The following is a 25,178-nucleotide window of genomic DNA, read 5'->3' as shown; positions in this document are numbered from 1 at the left end:
TAAATATGAACCACTTAAAGAGTTGTGCACAGAGTAGAACAAGGGAAACCCTTGATCTTAAACACATGAAATAATTACCTGGATTGCCTACATCAACTAGTTTGGTATAACTGGAGCCAAACAGTGTGAAATAAGACTGGGTAAGAACAATGGCTCTTATACTTCAAAGTGCCACCATCCCTTGGGAGGATGTTAAATGTGGATCACCAGGTGACCCTGACTATGCCCATTTGTCTTCAGAGACTGAGTCAGTAGGTTTGGGATGGGACCAGCAATGTGATCACCATGATAATACTAATCATTCTGGGGCAGCCCCGGTGGCGCAGCGGTTTAGCGCTGCCTGCAGCCCAGGGCGTGATCCTAGAGACCTGGGATCGAGTCCCGCGTTGGGCTCCTGCATGGAGCTTGCTTCTCCCTCCTCCTGTGTCTCTGCCTCTCTCTCTCTCTGTGTCTATAATAAATAAATAAATCTTTAAAAAAAAATACTAATCATTCTGATAATCAGCCAGGCACGAAACACTGCACAAGTTTATTGAGGAGGCTGAAAATGTGAATCTCTGCATAGACCTGGGAAAGCTAAACTCATTTTCTACTAGTTACAGCTATACTGGTTTGTAAACTTAAAAACTTGCTTAAAGGGGATCCCTGAGTGGGTCAGAGGTTTGGCACCTGCCTTCGGCCCAGGGTGTGATCCTGGAATCCTGGGATCGAGTCCCACGTCAGGCTCCCTGCATGGAGCCTGCTTCTCCCTCTGCCTATGTCTCTGTCTCTCTCTCTCATGAATAAATGAATAAAATCTTAAAAAAAAAAAAAAAAAACTTGCTTAAAGGCACTACCTCAGCCTTTTTGGCCTTTCTGTTCCCTTTGGGTGTCAATCCTGTACCTCTTTAATTCATATTTTTTTTTTTTAATTCATTATTTTTAAAGATTTTATTTACTGGGCAGCCCGGGGGCTCAGCAGTTTAGCGCCCCCTTCAGCCCAGGGTGTGATCCTAGAGACCTGGGATTGAATCCCATTGTCGGGCTCCCTGCATGGGGCCTGCTTCTCCCTCTGCCTGTGTCTCTGCCTCTTTCTCTCTCTGTGTGTCTCTAATAAATAAATAAAATCTTAAAAAAAAAAAGATTTTATTTACTTATTCATTAGAGAGAGAGAGAGGCAGAGACATAGGCAGAGGGACACCAGGCTTTCCATGGGGAGCCTGATGTGGGACTTGATCCCAGGACTCTGGGATCATGACCTGAGCTAATGGCAGACATTCAACCATTGAGCTATCCCGGCGCCCCTAACTCAAGATTGTTTAAACCTCACCCTCTACGGAGGAGCAATTGTTAGAGGTCTCAAATTCAGATTTTAGGTTTTATGTATTCCTGGAGTTAAATGGAATATAGGGAGAACGCATTATCAGCCTGAACTAAAATACTCAGGAAGGGGAAGTGTCCAGATGCATCTTAGCACTTTTACGATACAATGTAGGGAATCTTTTAATCACAAGATTTTTTTTTTTTTTTTTATTTATGATAGTCACGAGAGAGAAGAGAGGCAGAGACATAGGCAGAGGGAGAAGCAGGCTCCATGCACCGGGAGCCTGATGTGGGATTCGATCCCCGGTTTCCAGGATCGCGCCCTGGGCCAAAGGCAGGCGCCAAACCGCTGCGCCACTGAGGGATCCCTAATCACAAGATTTTATTAGAACTTTGAGAAATAAGAACACAGGTAAGGAGGTAAGGCCCCTGAGGCCAGACACAAAGGACCAGATTATAGAGAACCTTGACTGCCAGAGTTTAATTTTATATTCCTTGGCAAATACTGTAACATATACAAGTTCATTTCTGCCAGTGAAAAACGAGGCATATACTTCTTGTCTCATTCCTCTCACTGGGTTATTGGACAAATGAGACAGCCCTATTCCTGTTTTACAGTAAATACTGAACAAAAGTTAACTTTCAAAATATTCCTTCAAAATTTTCAAACTAGGGCAGCCCGGGTGGCTCAGCGGTTTAGCACCGCCTTCAGCCTAGGGCCTGATCCTGGACACCCGGGATCGAATCCCACATCGGGCCACCTGCATGGAGCCTGCTTCTCTCTCTGCCTGTGTCTCTGCCTCTCTCTCTGTCTCTGTGTCTCTCATGAATAAATAAAACTAAAAAACTAAAAAAAATTTTTTTTTCAAACTAGCTGGCTAAAAATCTCCATTGCTTCTTAGTGTTGCAATCCAAACAAAAGGTTAGCCAGACTGTAAAAATTATAATGCGGAATATGACCCACTAAAATTCTGTCAATTTTCTTATTCCCCAGAAAAAGGTGTTTAGCACTGACAGCAAATTAAAAAAAATCAGAAAACTCAAGTCATTATGCAAATCTCCCATCTTATTCTCAGCTTTAACAAATTCAGAAAAAAAGACAAAAGAGAAAAAAAAAAAACGTACCTAGTCTTGGGGTCAATTTTCTCCAGGTTTTTTTGAAGTGCAATCGAGAGCTGCATCCTACAATGCAAGGAAAAAAGCTCGCATTTTAAAACATGGATAACACTTGTGGTTCATTGAAAAGAAAAATGTAAACATGACAAGTTAAAGATTGATTTATTCTTATTTTTTTTAAAGATTTTATTTATTTATTCATGAGAGACACAGAGAGAGAGCAAGGCAGAGACACAGGCAGAGGGAGAAGCAGGCTCCATGCAGGAAGCCCGACGTGGGACTCAATCCCAGGACTCCAGGATCACGCCCTGGGCGGAAAGCAGGCGCTAAACCGCTGAGCCACCAGGACCGCCCTTTTGATTTCTTTTTAAATGTAACGTAAACCATAAGAAGGTTTTTAAACACTACTGTATGGGAAATACTTTGATAAAGAAGTCACAGAAATGGAAAAATAACAAGATGTGGTTGTGCACGGCTAGGCTGAGGGACTGATTAGACTGGAAATCAGCCTGAGCTTTGCTCTCCAACCCATCCACCTTCGTGCAGGGCTGAGAGGAAGCATTAAGGCACCACAGAGATCAGCACAGGCCTGAAATGGAGTTGGGGAATACAAAGCCATACCTGAATGTAAACTTTAAAGGATACCTACATAAAAACAAACTGCATAAATTACTTTTAAATCCAAATAGCTAATAAGTAATAATGAAAAGGTTAGAGTCACTTCTTCCTTTCTGTCACACACAAAAAATGAATTCATTAAAATGAGATATCTTAATAGCTCTGAAGTCATCTTTAAAAATATGATCTAGGGCACATGGCTGGCTCAGTCTCTACAGCATGCAACACTTGGTTTAGAGGTGGTGAGTTCAAGCCCCAGGTAGGGCACAGAGATTACTTAAAACAAATTCATGAAAAATACATATTATCTATATAATGATAGAGGGAAAAATGTTCACTGCTAGAAGCAATCAAGAGGACTTTAACTAGTTTTCAATTAAATAAGAAATTCATCTGGAAAAAAAAAAAAAAAAAGAAATTCATCTGGGAAGGCCAGAAACACAAGGAAGTAATTTTAAGTCATTCACTTAATTGATATTAATTCAGATCACACATCTAAGAGATCACGTCTTATTAATGAATGTATACAAACACCTACCACAAAGCTTAAGAGATAGTAGAAACTCAAATATTTGTTGAATGAATTTTAAAATACAGATACAAAACCTGTATTAAAAATATATTAACTATTTGTTGGCAAATTGAACACCAATAAAAAATAAATTTATTAAAAAAAAAAATAAAATAAAAAAAATAAAAATAAAAATATATTAAGGGTGCCTGGCTAGCTCCATCAGTAGAGCATGAGACTCTTGATCTTGGGGTTGTGAGTTCAAACTCCATGTTGGGTGAAGAGAGGACTTAAAAATAAAATCTTCTAAAAAAATAGGAAAATGTATATATTTAAACTTGGTGACAATTCTTTTACTTGATTAATAGTTACTGCAATAATCGAATCCATATAATCCTTTGAAACACTGGATGAAATTTAAACTCACCCTTCTATTTCCTTGACTGATATTTTCTTATTAAGTCAACCTTATGTAACTACTTCAAATGAAGGTATTAATGAATGACATAACTTTTCTCTCAGGGCACAAAATTCGTTTACCCATTACCTAATGATCATTTCACTTGATGAGTCATTTAGACTAATTAAAATATTCCCTCCACCTCAAATCATACCCATTTTGCATTCAGTTCACAATGCTTATATCTAAAATGTAATAATTACCTGTCTAATGCAAGCTTTTTCATTTCAAAAGCAGTTTTCACTTCTTCAACTTCCTTTTCCAGGTCTTCAATTTTACTATCGAAGCATAAACAAAAAAATTTCAGCAATATCAAAAAAATTCCCTGTTGGCATAAATATAGAAAGTAAACCTTTGAAAAAAGTAAAATGGCCCTATCCAGATAAAATTATTCTACAGGCTCCCCACCCTGATGCATTTATAGATTAGGTAAACAGATGCCTCTGAGATACTTAACTAGTCATCTTGTGAAGGGGAATGCCAGAAGCTAATGTGACCACTCAGATACATGTTAAGTCCATCCCCTGTATCAACTTCTCAGTATATGCATGAAAAATTACTTGGAAAAATAAAGACAAAAATAAAGAAAGGTAATGGTATAAGATGGATAATAATATCAAACGTTAGTAAAAAACAAAATTCAAAAATATGACATACGCTTCAATATGCTTATCTTGTATGAGTTGTTCTGGAGTTTTTTCTTCATCTACAAAGAAATAATTTTTTGAAGTTAGTAAGAGTTTAAAAAAGTACTGTCCAAAAGATATATAACGTAAGCCACAGGGAGGGGGAAAAAAAAGTAAGCTACAAATGTAAACAACACTTTAATTTTTAATTTCCATATTAACAAACAAGTAAAAATATTTCAATGTAACTTATTTCATAAAACCAATAGATCTAAAATATGTAATTAGGGCAGCCCAGGTGGCTTAGCGGTTTAGCAATCAAGGGCCTAATTTCTGGAGACCTGGGATCGAGTCCCACATTGGGTTCCCTACATGGAGCTTGCTTCACGAACTCTGCCTGTGTCTCTGTCTCTGTCTCTCTCCCTCATGAATAAATAAATAAAATCTTTATTTATGTAATTAATTTAAAATTACTAATGAAATATTTTATAATCCTTTCTTCTGTATTTTGCATTTATAGTCCTTTTCAAGGACTAACCACATTTCAAGTGTTCAAAGGTCACATGGAGCTAGTTGCTATATGGACAAGGTAGTTTCAGAATAATGGAAAATAGAAAAGGAGTAAAATATTAACATGAGCAATGTCAAAAAGATCACCTGTATGTCTATATGTTAGAAACAATCGGAAATCAAAAGGTAAAATTACAATGTACAATTACTTTCAAAAATATGAAATATTTAAGGATATATTTTTTAAAATTTCTATATCTCAAGACTTTTATTTTTTAAAATATTTTATTTATTCATGAGAGACTGTTCTGGAATTGGATAGTGGTAATAATTACCAATACTGTGAATATACTAAAACCTACTTAACTTGTACATTTTATGTTTTTTTATTTTTTTTTAAAGATTTACTTATTTTATTTATTTATGATAGAGAGAGAGAGAGAGGCAGAGACACAGGAGGAGGGAGAAGCAGGCTCCATGCCAGGAGCCCGACGTGGGACTTGATCCCGGGACTCCGGCGCCCTGGGCGAAAGGCGGGCACTAAACCACTGAGCCACCCAGGGATCCCCTTAACTTGTACATTTTAAAATGAATTTTATATTATATGAATTAAATCTCTTATTAAAAGAAAGTTGTCGGGATCCCTGGGTGGCGCAGCGGTTTGGCGCCTGCCTTTGGCCCAGGGCGTGATCCTGGAGACCCGGGATCGAATCCCACGTCGGGCTCCCGGTGCATGGAGCCTGCTTCTCCCTCTGCCTGTGTGTCTGCCTCTCTCTCTCTCTGTGTGACTATCATAAAAAAATAAATAAATAAATATTTAAAAGAAAGTTGTCAGATACACACACCACACATATAAATACATATCATACAATGCTATTTACATCAAATTCTGGAACAGTGTTGTCCAAGAGAAATTTCTGCGATGGTAGAAATGTTTAATATCTGTGCTGGCCAACAGGGTAGTCACTAGACACATGTGGCTTTTGAGTATTTGATATGTAACTAGAGTAACTAAAGAACTGAATTTAAAATATTAATTTTAATTAATTTAACTCTACAGTTAAAGGCCACATGTAACTAATGGCTACTGTACTAAATAGCACAACTCTAGAAAGCAAATCTATAATAACAGAAATTATAATGGTGGTTGCTGGGGGTAAGGGTAGGGACTGACTGTGAAGTCAAACAAGGGAGGTGTAACAGAAATATTCTATATCTTGATTATGGAAATGGTTATATTGATATATACATTTGTCAAAATTCAACAAATTGTACTCTGAAAATGGATACACTTGCTGTAAAAAAAAATCCTTCAAGCAATAAAGTAACATATTCTTTTAAGGGTAAAGTAATTTTTTTTAAGCTTTATTTATTTATTCAGAGAGAGAGAGAGGCAGAGACACAGGCAGAGGGAGAAGCAAGCTCCATGCAGGGAGCCTGACGTGGGACTCAATCCCGGGGTCTCCAGGATCACACCCCGGGCTGCAGGAGGCGCTAAACCTCTGCGCCACGGGGGCCGCCCAAACTTTTGATATCTTTCTTCGAAGATTACAACCTCACTCCTTGCCTTGAAGCTATAATCTCCTTTAGTTGTAGAAACTCTACAGTGTGCGCTATAAAGCCTACTCAAGTTTTCAGATTTCATAATTCCTTTAAAAAGGGATGATATATAAAAAAAAAAAAGGGATGATATATAGATGGAAAACAAGGACTATATGAGAAGGTGGAGAATTTCTTAACACTTGGATTTTATTCTCATGTCATCTCAAAGACACCATTGGTGATGAAAATATTTAAAGGAACCCCTCCTTGTCACACCATTACTTCCTTCATCACATTTACCACACTTAATAATGATCTTCCAAGGTTTCTTTCCTTACCTGTTTTGCTACATAGAACTTAAGCTCCACTAAGGCAAATTCTGGCTTATTCAACACGTCTCCATGCCTAGTTAAGTGTCCCTAGCAAGGACATAATGAATACTTTAAAAATGATTTGAATGAATGCAGGAATATGTACAGAGACAATTTCTCAATGGTCCAAATTACTTTCTACCTTTCCCCCTCTACCTTGTCCTCTAAGAAGATACTCTGTTTTTATTATGTGAGCTCCCATGCCAGCAAAGAATTTGGCCATATCCTACCTTTCATCTATGATGAAACATCATAGTTTAATACAAAAAGCATGGATTTTGGAAACGAAACCATTAATTCCTCCAGGTGAAGGCAGTGACCTACTGGTCATTTTTGATGAAAGCATTATTGATATAATGGAAGGTCATGGCTTTGGAGGCAGGAAGGCGGGGATCCCTGGGTGGCTCAGCGGTTTAGCGCCTTGGCCCAGGGCGCAATCCTGGAGTCCCGGGATCGAGTCCCACATTGGGCTCCCTGCAAGGAGCCTGCTTCTCCCTCTGCCTGTGTCTCTGTCCCTCTCTCTCTCTCTCTAATAAATAAATAAATAAATAAATAAATAAATAAATAAATAAACAAACAAACAAATAAATCTTAAAAAAAAAAAAATGGAGACAGGAAGGCCTGATTCATATGCCAGTTTCATAAATTACTAGTTAATACTAGCAGAAAAGAGGCCAGGGGGCCCATTTCTCATAGTCCTGGTTTTTGTTGTTGTTGTTGTTTTGCATAAAAAAGACTAGAAAGCCTGGAATATCAAATGGACAACACACTAGAACTGCCTTTGGATCTATGGCCTTATAAAAGAATCTGAGCAGAGCCCAAAAAGTTCCTAAGTTAAACATGTATTCAGGTGAAGTGACTAAATCATCTATGTGGCCTCCTTGGGTTTTCTGCAATTCTTGCTTCAACCTAAGTATTATTTGGATTTATTCTTTAAGTCTATTTCACAGAGAAAGAGTCAACAAAACCTCTCTTTGTGATCCAAGGGCTTAAAAATTAGGTCACAATAATAGTTATTACTTTAGAGCCTTAAACCATTATTTTACTACTGTCTTGCTCCCTAAGCTTCTGGATTTTAAAAGTTAAATATACATTTTTCCAGGGGTAGGGTGGCTCAGTCAGTTAAGAGTCTGCTTTCACCTCAGGTCACAATCCCAGGGTCTTGGGATAGAGCTCTGCATCAAACTCCCTGCTCAGTGGGGAGTCTGCGTATCCCTCTCTCTCTCCTCATACTTGTTCTTTCTTGGTCTCTCTCAAATAAATAAGTAAAAAAAAATTTTTTTTTAAGATTTTATTTATTTATGGGAGAGAGAGAGAGAGAGAGAGAGAGATAGGCAGAGACACAGGCAGAGGGAGAAGCAGGCTCCATGCAGGGAACCCGACGTGGGACTCGATCCCAGGACTCCAGGATCATGCCCTGGGTGGAAGGCAGGTGCTAAACGCTGAGCCACCCAGGGATCCCAATAAAATTTTTTTAAAAATTTAATTTTTTCAGGGTTTAAAATCAAAATTATCATTCATATCTTTAAGCTAATCTGCCTCTCATTCCTATCTTCCAGTGTTTCTCAAAGTATAGATCTTAAATCACTGGCTTAACAATCATTTGATCTAATTTAATCTCCAAGCTGTTCATAATAAAGTTCTAGGAATCCTTCCCACAGAAATTTCCCATTCTCTGATTAACAGAACCTAATTGTCTTGCATTATTATTTAGGGTTTCTATTTCCTGAATTCCTAACAAGTTCCTAAGGGACAGGGCAAGCCTGTCTTTTGCTTCTTACATAGTATAGTACAGCATTATGCTGACACTCCCATTCCCTAAATAAGCAACTTTTTGTAAAGTTGATTTTCTTTTCTCTAGAATACTGTTCATCACCACGCTCATAAAAACTTATTTGAAAATGAAAATACTTACTTGCATCAACCATTGATTTATATTCCAAGAGTTGTTGTTTTGTCTGTGCTCTTAGCCTGGAAAAGAGAAGTCATATATATATATTTTTTAAGATTTTATTTATTTATTCATGAGAGATACACACACACAGAGGCAGAGACACGGGCAGAGAGAGAAGCAGTCTCCATGCAGGGAGCCTGATGTGGGATTCGATCCGGGGACTCCAGGATCATGCCCTGAACCAAAGGCAGATGCTTAACCACTGAGCCACCTGTGTATCCGTTTTTTTTTTTTTTTTTTTTAAGTAAACTGTACCCCAAACATGGGGCTTGAACTCAAAACCCTGACACCAAGAGTTGCACGCTCTACTGACTAAACCAGTCAGATGCCCTAGAAAGTATTTATAGAGGTTTTACTCTTTACTATATGATAAACCAACTCACCTTTTTCAGAAGTTCATGTAATAAAATGAGTGTAAGTAAACTCAGCAATAAGTCTTCTAGTTTGACCTTATTTATTTATTTATTTATTTATTTATTTATTTAAAAATTTTTATTTATTCATGAGAGATACACAGAGAGGGAAGCAGAGACACAAGGGAGGGAGAAGCAGGCTCCACACAGGGAGCCCAACATGGGACTCCATCCTGGGTCTCCAGGATCAGGCCCTGGGCTGAAGGCAGTGCTAAACCGCTGAGCCACCCTGGCTGCCCGATCTAATTTATTTAAAGTGGGTATAGAGTGTTCCAGTTGAAGATGGTGATGTAGGAAAACTATGTCCCTCTCCACAGAACACACCAAATTACATCTATTAATTGCACAATTCCTCCTGAAGAACTAAGGGCTGACTAAACACTAATGAATAACCAAAGATAGATAGAACAGAAAAACAGGGAGAGAGATGGAAACATGCCATGTTTTGAAAAAGTAACTAATATATACAGCCATAGCTCTAGTCAGCCAGCAAAACTCACCAAACACACAGTCTGCACAGGGGATACCATACACAAGATGACTCCTTCAAGTTTAGGAGAAGTACCTGTTTACCTACTCCATAGAAACAAACATAAAAACTCAAGCAAAATGGGGAGATGGAGGAATATGCTCCAAAAGAAAGAACAAGAAAACTCAGACAAAGAACTAAATGAAACAGAGGTAAACAGTAGTCTATGGCTATACCACCCTGAACGCGCCCAATCTCGTCAGAGGTAAACAGTAAGCCTGAAAAAAAATTAAAGTAATGATTTTAAAGATACTCACTGGGCTGGAGAAAAGAGTGGAAGAACTCAGTGAGACCTTCAATAACAAGACAGAAAATATTAAAAGAAACCAATGAGAGTTGAAGAATGCAATAACTGAAAACACACACACATACATACACACACACACGAAAGTCAACAGTAGATGAAAGGATCAGAAGAATCTATCAGTGATCTGGAAGACAGGGTAATGGACAGCATACAAACAGAAGAACTCAAGAAGTTTCAAAAATGTAAATAGATTAAGAAATCTTTTGGACAATATCAAGCAAACATTTACATTAATGGGATCCAGAAAAAGATGAGAGAGAAAGGCGTAGAAAAGTTATGTAAAGGAATAATAGCTGAAAACTTCCCTAACCTAGGAGAAGAAATAGATATCCAAGTCCAAGAAGCACAGAGTTCCAAACCAGGTAAATCCAAGGAGTTCCAGACCATAGCACATAAAAATTGAAATGTCGAAGTTTAAAAATAAAAGGAGAATTTTTAAAGCAGCAAGAGAAAAAACATAAAGTACCTAGAAGGGAAAACATGAAGATATCAGCTGATTTTTCAGCAGAAACTTTGCAGGCCAGAAAGGAGTGGCATGATAAATTCATAGTGCTGAAAGGAAAAAAAAACTACAACCAAGTACCTGCAAGGTACTCAGATTTGAGGAGAGATTGAGTTTCCTAGACAAACAAAAGATAAAGAAGTTATCACCACTAAATCAGTGTTGTAAGAAATGTTACAAGGGACTTCTTTAAGTGGAAAAGAAATGTCCAAATTAGACATAAAAAAAGATGAATAAGAAGATGTAAAATAAGACAACATATACATAAACTGTGGAGAAGGCAGTAAAAAGGGGAAAGAAGGGGGAAAAGAGATTTTTTCTTTTACTGTTTTTGCTTTTTTTAAATTTTTTTATTTATTTATGATAGTCACACACAGAGAGAGAGAGAGAGAGAGAGAGAGAGGCAGAGACACAGGCAGAGGGAGAAGCAGGCTCCATGCACCGGGAGCCCGATGTGGGATTCGATCCCGGGTCTCCAGGATCGCGCCCTGGGCCAAAGGCAGGCACCAAACCGCTGCGCCACCCAGGGATCCCCATGTTTTTGCTTTTTTTAGGATGTGTTTGAACTTGTGGATGACCACCAAATTAATATGGACTGCTATTTATTTGGATCTTATATATGAACCTCATGGTAACCACAATGATAGAAACACAAAAAATAAAGAGAAAAAAGCCAAACAAAACACTAGATTCATCAATCACAAAGAAAGAGAGCAAAAGAAGAAGAAAAAGAACAAAATCCAAAGTGAGTAGAAGAAAGAAATAATACAGATCAGAGCAGAAGTAAATGACACACTGACAATAAAAAAAAAAAAAAAGCAATGAAACCAAAGAACTAGTTCTTTGAAAAGATGAACAAAATTGATAAGCCCTTAGCCAGGCTCATCAAGAAAAAAAGAGAAAGGATCCAAATAAATAAAATCAGAATCAAGAGAAGTAACTACCGACACCACAGAAATACAAAAGGTTATAAGAGCATACTATGAAAAATTATATGCCAAAATAATGGACAACCTAAAAGAAATAGCTAATTCCTCAAAACACACATCTTCCAAAACTGAACCAGGAAGAAATTAAAAATCCTTAATAGGTCAATTACAATATAAGAAAATTGAATTGGGGGCAGCCCCAGTGGCACAGCGGTTTAGCACCACCTGCAACCCAGCGTGTGATCCTGGAGACCGGGGATCCAGTCCCATGTCGGGCTCACTGTGTGGAGCCTGCTTCTCCCTCTGCCTGTGTCTCTGCCTCTCTTTCTCTCTGTGTCGCTCATGAATAAATAAAGAAAATCTTAAAAAAAAAAAAAAAAAAAGAAAGAAGAAAATTGAATTGGTAATCAAAAACTACCAAAAGGAGTGCCTGGCTTGTGTAGTCAGTTAAGTGTCCAACTCTTGGTTTTGGATCCAGTCCTGATCTCAGGGTTGTGAGATCAAGCCCCACATCGGGCTCTCCACTCAGTGTCGAGTCAGCCTGAGATTCTCTCTCCTTCTGCCTTTGCCCCTCCCAATCATGCTCTCTTTCTCTCTCTCAAATACGTAAATAAATCTTTGAAGAAAAAAAAAAAACAAAAAATTTCGGACTACAGCGATTCACAGATGAATCCTACCAGACATTTAAAGAAGAGTTAGGGAGGAGGGGCAAGATGGCGGAAGAGTAGGGTCCCCAAATCACCTGTCCTCACCAAATTACCTAGATAACCTTCAAATCATCCTGAAAACCTACGAATTTGGCCTGAGATTTAAAGAGAGAACAGCTGACATGCTACAGTGAGAAGAGTTCGTGCTTCTATCAAGGTAGGAAGACGAGGAAAAAAGAAATAAACAAAAGGCCTCCAACGGGGAGGGGCCCCGCGAGGAGCCGGGCTGAGGCCGGGGCGAGTGTCCCCAGGACAGGAGAGCCTCGTCCCGGAGACGCAGGAGCTGCACCAACCTTCCCGGGCGGAAAGGGGCTCACGGGGAGTTGGAGCAGGACCCAGGAGGGCGGGGGTGCCCTCGGGCTCCCTGGGACACTGACAGACACCTGCGCCCCGGGGAGGGTGCGCCGAGCTCCCTAAGGGTTGTAGCGCGCACGGTGGGACCAGAGCAGCTTGGAGGGGCTCGGGCGGCGGCTCCGGGGAGAGGCGGCTGCACGGCCGGAGCACGAATCCAACAGCGCAGGCCGGGAGCACAGGGCGCAGGGACACAGCCCAGGATCCGGCCGCCCCCCGGGACAGGCAAAGGCCGGGAGGGCTCAGGACAGCAAGGACGCTCCTGCCCCAAGCTGAGCAGATCAGCGGCCCCGCCCCGGAGCCTCCAGGCCCTGCAGATGGAGAGCTCCGGAATTCCTGTGGGAGCTGAATCCAGGTTTCCAGACCTGGCCAGGCCACTGCGGTTGTTCCTCCTGGGGCCTCACGGGGTAAACAACCCCCACTGAGCCCCGCACCAGGCTGGGGGCAGAGCAGCTCCCCCAAGTGCTAACACCTGAAAATCAGCACAACAGGCCCCTCCCCCAGAAGACCAGCTAGAAGGACAAGTTCCAGGGGAAGTCAAGGGACTTAAAGTATACAGAATCAGAAGATACTCCCCCGTGGCTTTTTTTTTGCTTTTTGATTTGTTTGCTTCCCCCACCCTTTTTTCCCTTTCATTCTTTTTCTTCTTTTTTTTTTCTTCCTTTTTTCTTTTTCTCTTTTCTTTCCTTCTTTCTCTTTTTCTCCTTTTCCCAATACAACTTCTTTTTGGCCATTCTGCACTGAGCAAAATGACTAGAAGGAAAACCTCACCTCAAAAGAAAGAATCAGAAACAGTCCTCTCTCCCAGAGTTACAAAATCTGGATTACAATTCAATGTCAGAAAGCCAATTCAGAAGCACTATCATACAGCTACTAGAAAAAAGCATAAAGGACTCAAGAGACTTCATGACTGCAGAATTTAGATCCAATCAGGCAGAAATTAAAAATCAATTGAATGAGATGCAATCCAAACTAGAAGTCTAACGACAAGGGTTAACAAGGTGGAAGAACGAGTGAGTGACATAGAAGACAAGTTGATGGCAAAGAGGGAAACTGAGGAAAAAAGAGACAGACAATTAAAAGACCATGAGGTTAGATTAAGGGAAATAAACGACAGCCTGAGGAAGAAAAACCTACATTTAATTGGGGTTCCCGAGGGGGCCGAAAGGGACAGAGGGCCAGAATATGTATTTGAACATATCATAGCTGAAAACTTTCCTAATCTGGGAAGGGAAACAGGCATTCAGATCCAGGAAATAGAGATTCCCCCCCCCAAAAAAATCAATAAAAACCATTCAACACCTCGACATCTAATAGTGAAGCTTGCAAATTCCAAAGATAAAGAGAAGATCCTTAAAGCAGCAAGAGACAAGAAATCCCTGACTTTTATGGGGAGGAGTATTAGGGTAACAGCAGACCTCTCCACAGAGACCTGGCAGGCCAGAAAGGGCTGGCAGGATATATTCAGGGTCCTAAATGAGAAGAACATGCAACCAAGAATACTTTATCCAGCAAGGCTCTCATTCAAAATGGAAGGAGAGATAAAGAGCTTCCAAGACAGGCAGGAACTGAAAGAATATGTGACCTCCAAACCAGCTCTGCAAGAAATTTTAAGGGGGACTCTTAAAATCCCTTTAAGAAGTTCAGTGCAACAATCCACAAAAACAAGGACTGAATAGATATCATGATGACACTAAACTCATATCTGTCAATAGTAACTCTTAACGTGAACGGGCTTAATGACCCCATCAACAGGCGCAGGGTTTCAGACTGGATAAAAAAGCAGGACCCATCTATTTGCTGTCTACAAGAGACTCATTTTAGACAGAAGGACACCTACAACCTGAAAATAAAAGGTTGGAGAACCATTTACCATTCAAATGGTCCTCAAAAGAAAGCAGGGGTAGCCATCCTTATATCAGATAAACTAAAATTTATCCCGAAGACTGTAGTGAGGGATGAAGAGGGACACTATCTCATACTTAAAGGATCTATCCAACAAGAGGACTTAACAATCCTCAATATATATGCCCCGAATGTGGGAGCTGCCAAATATTTAAACCAATTAATAACCAAAGTGAAGAAATACTTAGATAATACACTTATACTTGTTGACTTCAATCTAGCTCTTTCTATACTCGATAGGTCTTCTAAGCACAACATCTCCAAAGAAATGAGAGCTTTAAATGATACACTGGACCAGATGGATTTCACAGATATCTACAGAACTTTACATCCAAACTCAACTGAATACACATTCTTCTCAAGTGCACGTGGAGCTTTCTCCAGAGTAGACCACATACTGGGTCACAAATCGGGTCTGAACCGATACCAAAAGATTGGGATCGTCCCCTGCATATTCTCAGATCATAATGCCTTGAAATTAGAACTAAATCACAACAAGAAGTTTGGAAGGACCTCAAACACATGGAGGTTAAGGACCATCCTGCTAAAAGATGAAAGGGTCAACCAGGAAATTAAGGAAGAATTAAAAAGATTCATGGAAACTAATGAGAATGAAGATACAACTGTTCAAAATCTTTGGGATGCAGCAAAAGCAGTCCTAAGGGGGAAATACATCGCAATACAAGCATCCATTCAAAAACTGGAAAGAACTCAAATACAAAAGCTAACCTTACACATAAAGGAGCTAGAGAAAAAACAGCAGATGGACCCCACGCCCAGCAGAAGAAGAGAGTTAATTAAAATTCGAGCAGAACTCAAGGAAATCGAGACCAGAAGAACTGTGGAACAGATCAACAGAACCAGGAGTTGGTTCTTTGAAAGAATTAATAAGATAGATAAACCATTAGCCAACCTTATTAAAAAGAAGAGAGAGGAGACTCAAATTAATAAAATCATGAATGAGAAAGGAGAGATCACTACCAACACCAAGGAAATACAAACGATTTTAAAAACATATTATGAACAGCTATACGCCAATAAATTAGGCAATCTAGAAGAAATGGACGCATTCCAGGAAAGCCACAAACTACCAAAACTGGAACAGGAAGAAATAGAAAACCTGAACAGGCCAATAACCAGGGAGGAAATTGAAGCAGTCATCAAAAACCTCCCAAGACACAAGAGTCCAGGGCCAGATGGCTTCCCAGGGGAATTCTATCAAACATTTAAAGAAGAAATCATACCTATACTACTAAAGCTGTTTGGAAAGATAGAAAGAGATGGAGTACTTCCAAATTCGTTCTATGAGGCCAGCATCACCTTAATTCCAAAACCAGACAAAGACCCCACCAAAAAGGAGAATTACAGACCAATATCCCTGATGAACATGGATGCAAAAATTCTCAACAAGATACTAGCCAATAGGATCCAACAACACATTAAGAAAATTATTCACCATGACCAAGTAGGATTTATCCCCGGGACACAAGGCTGGTTCAACACTCGTAAAACAATCAATGTGATTCATCATATCAGCAAGAGAAAAACCAAGAACCATATGATCCTCTCATTAGATGCAGAGAAAGCATTTGACAAAATACAGCATCCATTCCTGATCAAAACTCTTCAGAGTGTAGGGATAGAGGGAACTTTCTTCGACATCTTAAAAGCCATCTACGAAAAGCTCACAGCAAATATCATTCTCAATGGGGAAGCACTGGGAGCCTTTCCCCTAAGATCAGGAACAAGAGAGGGATGTCCACTCTCACCACTGCTATTCAACATAGTATTGGAAGTCTTAGCCTCAGCAATCAGACAACAAAAAGATAGTAAAGGCATTCAAATTGTCAAAGAAGTCAAACTCTCCCTCTTCGCCGATGACATGATACTCTACATAGAAAACCCAAAAGCCTCCACCCCAAGATTGCTAGAACTTATACAGCAATTTGGTAGCGTGGCAGGATACAAAATCAATGCCCAGAAGTCAGTGGCATTTCTATACACTAACAATGAGACTGAAGAAAGAGAAATTAAGGAGTCAATCCCATTTACAATTACACCCAAAAGCATAAGATACCTAGGAATAAACCTAACCAAAGAGGTAAAGGATCTATACCCTAAAAACTATAGAACACTTCTGAAAGAAATTGAGGAAGACACAAAGAGATGGAAAAATATTCCATGCTCATGGATTGGCAGAATTAATATTGTGAAAATATCAATGTTACCCAGGGCAATTTACATGTTTAATGCAATCCCTATCAAAATACCATGGACTTTCTTCAGAGAGTTAGAACAAATTATTTTAAGATTTGTGTGGAATCAGAAAAGACCCCGAATAGCCAGGGGAGTTTTAAAAAAGAAAACCATATCTGGGGGCATCACAATGCCAGATTTCAGGTTGTACTACAAAGCTGTGGTCATCAAGACAGTGTGGTACTGGCACAAAAACAGACACATAGATCAATGGAACAGAATAGAGAACCCAGAAGTGGACCCTGAACTTTATGGTCAACTAATATTCGATAAAGGAGGAAAGACTATCCATTGGAAGAAAGACAGTCTCTTCAATAAATGGTGCTGGGAAAATTGGACATCCACATGCAGAAGAATGAAACTAGACCATTCTCTTACACCATACACAAAGATAAACTCAAAATGGATGAAAGATCTAAATGTGAGACAAGATTCCATCAAAATCCTAGAGGAGAACACAGGCAACACCCTTCTTGAACTTGGCCACAAGAACCATCCACGAAGGCAAAAGAAACAAAAGCAAAAATGAACTATTGGGACTTCATCAAGATAAGAAGCTTTTGCACAGCAAAGGATACAGTCAACAAAACTAAAAGACAACCTACAGAATGGGAGAAGATATTTGCAAATGACGTATCAGATAAGGGCTGGTTTCCAAGATCTATAAAGAACTTCTTAAACTCAACACCAAAGAAACAAACAATCCAATAATTGGGCAAAAGACACGAAGAGAAATCTCACAGAGGAAGACATAGACATGGCCAACAAGCACATGAGAAAATGCTCTGCATCACTTGCCATCAGGGAAATACAAATCAAAACCACGATGAGATACCACCTCACACCAGTGAGAATGGGGAAAATTAACAAGGCAGGAAACAACAAATGTTGGAGAGGATGTGGAGAAAAGGGAACCCTCTTACACTGTTGGTGGGAATGTGAACTGGTGCAGCCACTCTGGAAAACCGTGTGGAGGTTCCTCAAAGAGTTAAAAATAGATCTGCCCTACGACCCAGCAATTGCACTGTTGGGGATTCACCCCAAAGATTCAGATGCAATGAAACGCCGGGACACCTGCACCCCAATGTTTATAGCAGGAATGTCCACAATAGCCAAACTGTGGAAGGAGCCTCGGTGTCCATCAAAAGAGGAATGGATAAAGAAGATGTGGTTTATGTATACAATGGAATATTCCTCAGCCATTAGAAACGACAAATACGGGATCCCTGGGTGGCGCAGCGGTTTGGCGCCTGCCTTTGGCCCAGGGCGCGATCCTGGAGACCCGGGATCGAGTCCCACGTCGGGCTCCCGGTGCATGGAGCCTGCTTCTCCCTCTGCCTGTGTCTCTGCCTCTCTCTCTCTCTCTGTGACTATCATAAATAAATTAAAAAAAAAAAAAAAAAGATTGAAAAAAAAAAAAAAAGAAACGACAAATACCCACCATTTGCTTCAACGTGAATGGAACTGGAGGGTATTATGCTGAGTGAAGTAAGTCAATCGGAGAAGGACAAACAGTGTATGTTCTCATTCATTTGGGGAATATAAATAATAGTGAAAGGGAATATAAGGGAAGGGAGAAGAAATGTGTGGGAAATATCAGAAAGGGAGACAGAACATAAAGACTCCTAACTCTGGGAAACGAACTAGGGGTGGTGGAAGGGGAGGAGGGCGGGGGGTGGGGATGAGTGGGTGACGGGCACTGAGGGGGACACTTGACGGGATGAGCACTGGTTGTTATTCTGTATGTTGGTAAGTTGAACACCAATAAAAAATTATTTTATTAAAAAAATAAATAAAAATAAAAAAATAAAACTTAAAAAAAATAAAGAAGAGTTAATACCTATTCTCAAAGTATCCAAAAAAAAAAAAAAAAAGAAGAAGAAGAGAAAGGAAAACTTCCAAATACATTCTATGACACATTACCCAGATACCAAAACCAGACAAAGACACCACAAAAAAAGAAAATTACAATATATCCCAGGTGAACAAAGATGCAAAAATCCTCAACAAAATATTAGCAAACCACATACAACAACACATTAAAAAAATAATTCACCATGATCAGGTGGGATTTATTCTACAAGAGTAATTCAATATTAGCCAATCAATCAATGTCATATATCACACCTACAAAATAAAGGACAAAAATCATATGATCATCTCAATAGAGCAGAAAGAGCACTTGACAATATTCAACATTCATTCATGGTAAAAAAAAAAGAAAAAAAAGCTCTCAACAAAATGGGGTTAGAGGGAATATACCTCAACACAATAAAGGCCTTATATAAAAAAAACCCACAGCTAACATCACACTCAATGGTGAAAAACTGAGAGCTTTCCCTCTAAGGTCAGTAACAAGAGAAGGATGTCAGTTCTCACCACTTTTTTAAAAAAAGTAATGAATTAATTTGAGAGAGAGAGAACAAGCACAGGCTAGAGGGTGGATGGAGAGAGAGAGACAATCTCAAGCAGACGCCCTGCTCAGCTTAGAGCTTGACAGGGCTTGAAATGACCTGAGCCAGAGTTGGATGCTTAACTGACTGACACACCTAGGCACCTCCACTCTCATTACTTTTATTCAACATAGTACTGGAAGTCCTCTCCACAGCAATCAGACAAGAAATAAGAGTCATCCATATTGGTAAAGAAGTTAAACTGTCACAATTTGCAGACAGCATGATACTATACACAGAAAACCCTAATGACTCAACCAAAAAATATACTAGAAGTAATAAATGAATTCAGAAAAGTGGCAGTGTACAAAATTCATACACAGAAATCAGTAGCATTTCTATATATTAACAAGGTCACAGAAAGAGAAATTTTAAAAACCACCACCATTACAATTGCACCAAAAATAAAATAAATAAAATAAAATACCCAGGAATAAACTTGACCAAAGAGGTGAAAGACCTGTACTCTGAAAACTATAAAACACTGATGAAAAAAAATGAAGATGACACAAATGGGAAGATAGTCCTGGTTCATGTATTAAAAGAATAATGCCAAAATATCCATAGTACCCAAAGCAATTTACGGATTCAAAGTAATCCCTACCAAAATACCAATAGCACTTTCTACTAAACTACAACGATCAACGCTAATATTTGTATGCGGTGGCAGGGTGGGGGTGGGGGTGCACCTGGGTGGTTCAGTCAGTTAAGCATCTGCCTTCGGCTCAGGTCATGATCAGAGTCCTGGGATTAAGCCCTAAATCGGGCTCCCTGCACAGCAAGGAGTCTGCTTCTCCCTCTGCTTCTCCTCTTCCCCCTCATCCCCACTTGTGCTCTCTTGCACTCTCTCAAGGGAATAAACAAAATCTTATAAAACAAAATAAAATTTGTATGGAACCACAGAAGATACCAAATAGCCAAAGCAATCCTGACAACAAAGCATGAACTTGGAACTATCAAGATTCCGTATAAGATTCCGTATCTCAAGATATACTATAAAGCAGGAGAGATCAAAACATTATGGTACAGGCACAAAAATAGACAAATGGATTAATGGAACAGAACAGAGACTCCAGAAATAAACCCATATTAATATGGTCAATTAATCTATGATAAAGGAAGAATATACAATGGGATCCCTGGGTGGCGCAGCGGTTTGGCGCCTGCCTTTGGCCCAGGGCACGATCCTGGAGACCCGGGATCGAATCCCACATCGGGCTCCCGGTGCATGGAGCCTGCTTCTCCCTCTGCCTGTGTCTCTGCCTCTCTCTCTCTCTCTCTGTGACTATCATAAATAAATAAATAAAAAATTAAAAAAAAATAAAAAAAAAAAGGAAGAATATACAATAGGGGGGATGCCTGGGTGGCTCAGTGATTGAGCGTCTGCCTTTGGCTTGGGTTGTGATCCTGGGGTCCTGGGATCCAGTCCTGCATCCAGCTTCCTACAGGGAGCCTACTTCTCCCTCTGCCTGTGTCTCTGCCTCTTTCTCTGTCTCTCATGAATAAATACATAAGATCTTAAAATATATATATATATGTGTGTGTGTGTGTGTGTGTGTCTTGAGACAAGGAAAACAAAAGCAAAAATAAACTGCTGGGACTACATCATAATAAAAAGTTTTAGCATAGCAATGGGAACCATGAACAAAACGAAAAGACGACCTACTGAATGGGAGAAGATATTTACAATTGATTTATTTTATAAGGGGTTAATATCCAAAAAATATAAAGAACTTATCTAACTCAACATCAAAAAAAGTCTGATTTAGAAATGGGCAGATGACCTGAATAGACATTTTTCTTTTCTTTTTTTTTTTAAGGATTTTATTGATTTATTCATGAGAGACACAGAGACAGAGAGAGGCAGAGACACAGGCAGAGGGAGAAGCAGACTCCATGCATGGAGCCCGACGCGGGACTGGATCCCCAGTCACCAGGATCACACCCAGAGCTGAAGGCGGTGCTAAACTGCTGGGCCACCGGGGCTGCCCTGAATAGACATTTTTCTGAAGAAAACATATGGATGACCAATAATACCTGAAAAGATACTGCTCAACATAACTAATGAACAGAGAAATGCTCATTATAACCACAATGGGATATCACTCACAGTTGTCAGAATGGCTAAAATAAAAAGACAAGAAACAAGTATTGGCAAGGACGCAGAGTAAAAAGGAAACCTCCTGTACTATTGGTGGGAATATAAATTAGTACAGCCACTCTGGAAAACAGTATGGAGGTTCCTTGAAAAAGTAAAACCAGGGACGCCTGAGTGGCTCAGTGGTTGATTATCTGCCTTTGGCTCAGAGTTTGATCCTGGGGCCCTGGGATCGAGTCCTGCATTGGACTCCCTGTGAGGAGCCTGCTTCTCCCTCTGCCTTTGTCTCTGCCTCTCTTTCTGTGTCTCTCATGAATAAATAAAATCTTCAACAAAAAAACAGATAAGAAAAATTAAAAATAGAACTACTCTATGATCCAGTAATTCCACTACTTGGCATTTACGAAGGAACACAAAAATACTAACTTGAAAAGATGTATGTACCCTAATGTTTACTGCAGCATTATTTACAATAACCAAGACATGGAAGCAACCTAAATACCCATCAGTAGTTGGAATGGATAAGGAGAGTTGGGTATATATATATATATATATATACACACACACACACACACACACACACCATGGAATATTATGCAACCATAAAATATGAGGTCGGGTCATTTGAGACAACACAATGGACCTAGAAGGTATTATGCTAAGTAAATCAGAGAAAGGCAAATTCCATGATTCCACATATAAATGGCATCTAAAAAACAAGTAAACAAAAAGTAGAATCAACACTATAAATCCAGAGAACTGATAGGTGCCAGAGAGGCAGAAGATGGGGTGGGGGTGGGGTGTATAGGCAAAACAGGGGAAGAGAAGAGGGAGGTACAGGCTTCCAGTTACGGAATAACTAAGTGACTGGAATAAAAAGAGCATAAGGAATACAATCCATGATGTTGTAAAAGTGATGCAATAGGAGAGATGCAGGAACATAGCAAAATGTATAAACTTTTCAAATCACTAAGTTGTACACTTGAAACTTATCTAACATTGTGTCAACTATGCTCCAAACTTATGGGGCTCCTGGCTGGCTCAGTTCCAGCTGTGAGTTGGGGCCTCACAGTGAGTGAGTGTAGAGATTGTTTAAAAATGAAATCTCCAGGGCACCCTGGGCGGGGGGGGGGGTGGGGGGGGGTGGGGGGGTGGGGGGGGGGGTGGGGGGGGTGTCTCAGCGGTTTAGCGCCACCTTCCGGCCGGGGTGTGATCCTGGAGACCCGAGACCCAGTCCCACATCAGGCTCCCTGCATGGAGACTGCCTCCCTCTCTCTTTCTGTGTCTCATGAATAAATAAAATCTTAAAAAAAAAAAAAAAAAAGAAAAAAAGCCTCAGAGGAAGATGCAACATGGACTCCAGTAGGAAAATAGCAATTATGAGGAAAAGTTAAAATCCTGATTTTTAAAATATGCCACACTGGAAGAAATATGGGCTACATAAAAAAAAAAAAAAAACATTAAACTGGTAAAAACTGCAAACACTATAACATTTAACTCTAAGAAGTTTAAAAAGTTTATAACATTCTTAGGAGATACAGAAAAACAACAAATATACGAATCCTTGGATACATCATTCATATGGTTTCCTAGCTGTCCTACGATTGTAACTAATTGAAAAGTCATACATTAAAATAAGAAAATGGGCAGTCTGGGTGGCTCAGCGGTTTAGTGTTTGCCTTGGGCCCAGGTCATGACCCCCATCCGGCTCCCTGCATGGAGCCTGCTTCTCCCTCTTCCTGGGTCTCTGCCTCTTTCTGTGTCTCTCATGAATAAATAAAACAAGTAGAAAATTGATGGATAAAATGCTAACTAGCTGTTGTCCGCTGCATGTAGTTTCATAATTCTGAAACTGCTCAGTGACTCTGAGACCTATGTAAGTAGCTAAGTAGCAGGAGATGGATTTTTAAAGCATCATGGTGTAAGATCCTCATGTTTGAAATTCCAAACGAAAAGAACAATTCCTTACAGGTTAAGAAAGTAGGCTGGCATTTTAAAACACACTCTAAAAAAAGTTTTCCCTTTTAGCTGAGATTTAAGAAAGGTGATCCTATATATTTAATATTTTACGTCATACGGGAGGTAGGAGACAATTTTTAAAGTGACATTGTAAAAAAAAAAAAAGTGAGACTGTGAGGTTGATTAGCCAAGACCTTTTACAGTAGCGGTAAAGCTGAAATACAGTCACAATGCTTCGGGGAGGGAGGGGAAAAAAAATCCCCTGTGATTTAGAACAGTCTTTTTTTTTTCCTCTTTCCTTTTTTTCTGTAAAGGAGGAAAACAACAAATATATGATTCACACGGTCACTGTCAACTCCGACCCTGTGGCAGGAAAACTGTGTTTCAAGAAACCTTTCCGTAAGGGCACTGAAATTTGAATTTTGTATCGTTTTCACGTGTTAGTAAATATGCCCCCGGGAATTTTTTTTTTTTTCAATCCCAAACCCTTACAAACAGAAAAACTATTCTCCGCTTGGGCCCCCGGAGGGGGGAGCTCAGCGGTGGAGCTTCTGCCTTCGCCTCAGGGCGTGACCCCGGGGTCATGGGATCGAGTCCCACGTCAGGCTCCCTGCATGGAGCCGGCTTCTCCCTCTGCCTGTGTGTCTCATGAATAAATAAGATCTTAAAAAAAAAACAAAACAAAAACACCTCTTCTGAGCTTGAGGGGCCACACCAGGCTTAGTAGAACAGTATAAACATCAACCCCCTGGCAGGAAATAGAACAAAAGAAACTTCTGGATCGAAAAGGGTGTTGACCGTAAATCACGAGGGCGGGGCGAGGTCTCCCAGGCGGCTGGGCCCTCACGGGCGCCTCAGGACCGCGCGGCGCGCGTGGACGAGCAGAGCGGGGACTAGGCCGCAGGCTCGCCGCCGCGCAGCCCGAGCCCCGAGCCCCGCCGGCCGTCCCGGGAAGCAAACCTCCGCCGCGAGGATGGAGCCGGCGCCCACGGAGCCTCGACGACGCAGGGACGCAGCCACGAAGCCACCGCGGCGGAATCCGACGGCCTCGGGCCCCGGGGGTGGGGGCAAAGGGCGCGCTCGGGGCCACGGCGGCCGCGGGAAGCACCTGAGCAGCAGGGTCAGGCGGGCCTCGGGACGCGCTGCCTGGGCGCCGGCGCCCTGCGGGGGCTCGTCGTCCCCGCCTTCCCCGCCTCCCGCGCCGCAGTCCGCGGGCTCGCCGGCCGCCTGCTCTCCCGGCCGCCGCTCCATTCTGACGCGCGCCAAGAGAAACCGCCGGCCGACTCGAGTTTCCCGCCACCGAGTCGTGGCCCGGAAAGCCTTCCCGCCTCACCCCGCCCCTTCCGGCCTCCGGCCCGCCCCTTCCGCCCCGGCCCTGGTCGCCGTGGTTACTCCTCCCATCCTGACGACCACTGTTAAGACTTGAGGTTTTAAGCTTCGGCTGCAGCCGTTGGGGACGCTCCGCGGCTCCCGGGAACCGCCTGGAGGGAAAACTCGGACAAATATGGTCGTTCGTGCCCGGCGCTGGGACCGGGCCCCTGCGGGGCGGCGGGTGTTTTGAGCCATGTTGGCGGCCTTGGGCCCCGGTGTGCCGGGCGGGTGGCCTGGAGCAGCCGCTGGAGCCGAGCTCGCAACGCCCACCCGGGATTGGCGACGTCGCCGTCGGCGAGACTCGCACTCGCAGCCGAGCCCCAGGCGTCAGCTTGTCGACTGTGTCCCAGTGAAGCTTTATTTCAGGTGAGTGGTGAGCGGGTCATAG

General features: G+C 41.1%; 1 protein-coding gene across 1 annotated transcript in view; it reads right to left on the bottom strand.

Annotated features, from left to right (window-relative positions):
- Positions 1-24,744, bottom strand: part of CENPH (centromere protein H) — a 30,941-nt gene extending 6,197 nt beyond the window's left edge. The window contains exons 1-5 of the mRNA XM_025448278.3: positions 24,528-24,744; positions 8,972-9,027; positions 4,665-4,713; positions 4,211-4,285; positions 2,428-2,484 (exon numbers count right to left, since the gene is read on the bottom strand). Of these exons, the coding sequence (XP_025304063.1) occupies positions 2,428-2,484; positions 4,211-4,285; positions 4,665-4,713; positions 8,972-9,027; positions 24,528-24,670 (380 nt within the window). The 5' untranslated portion in view covers positions 24,671-24,744. The remainder of the gene's footprint in view (positions 1-2,427; positions 2,485-4,210; positions 4,286-4,664; positions 4,714-8,971; positions 9,028-24,527) is intronic.
- Between the last annotated feature and the right edge of the window lie 434 nt (positions 24,745-25,178).

This window comes from Canis lupus, chromosome 2 (genome assembly GCF_003254725.2).
Source record: "Canis lupus dingo isolate Sandy chromosome 2, ASM325472v2, whole genome shotgun sequence".
NCBI lineage: Eukaryota > Metazoa > Chordata > Mammalia > Carnivora > Canidae > Canis > Canis lupus.
The sequence above is the reverse complement of the archived record's forward strand: the minus strand, read 5'-3'. Positions and strand labels throughout refer to the sequence as shown.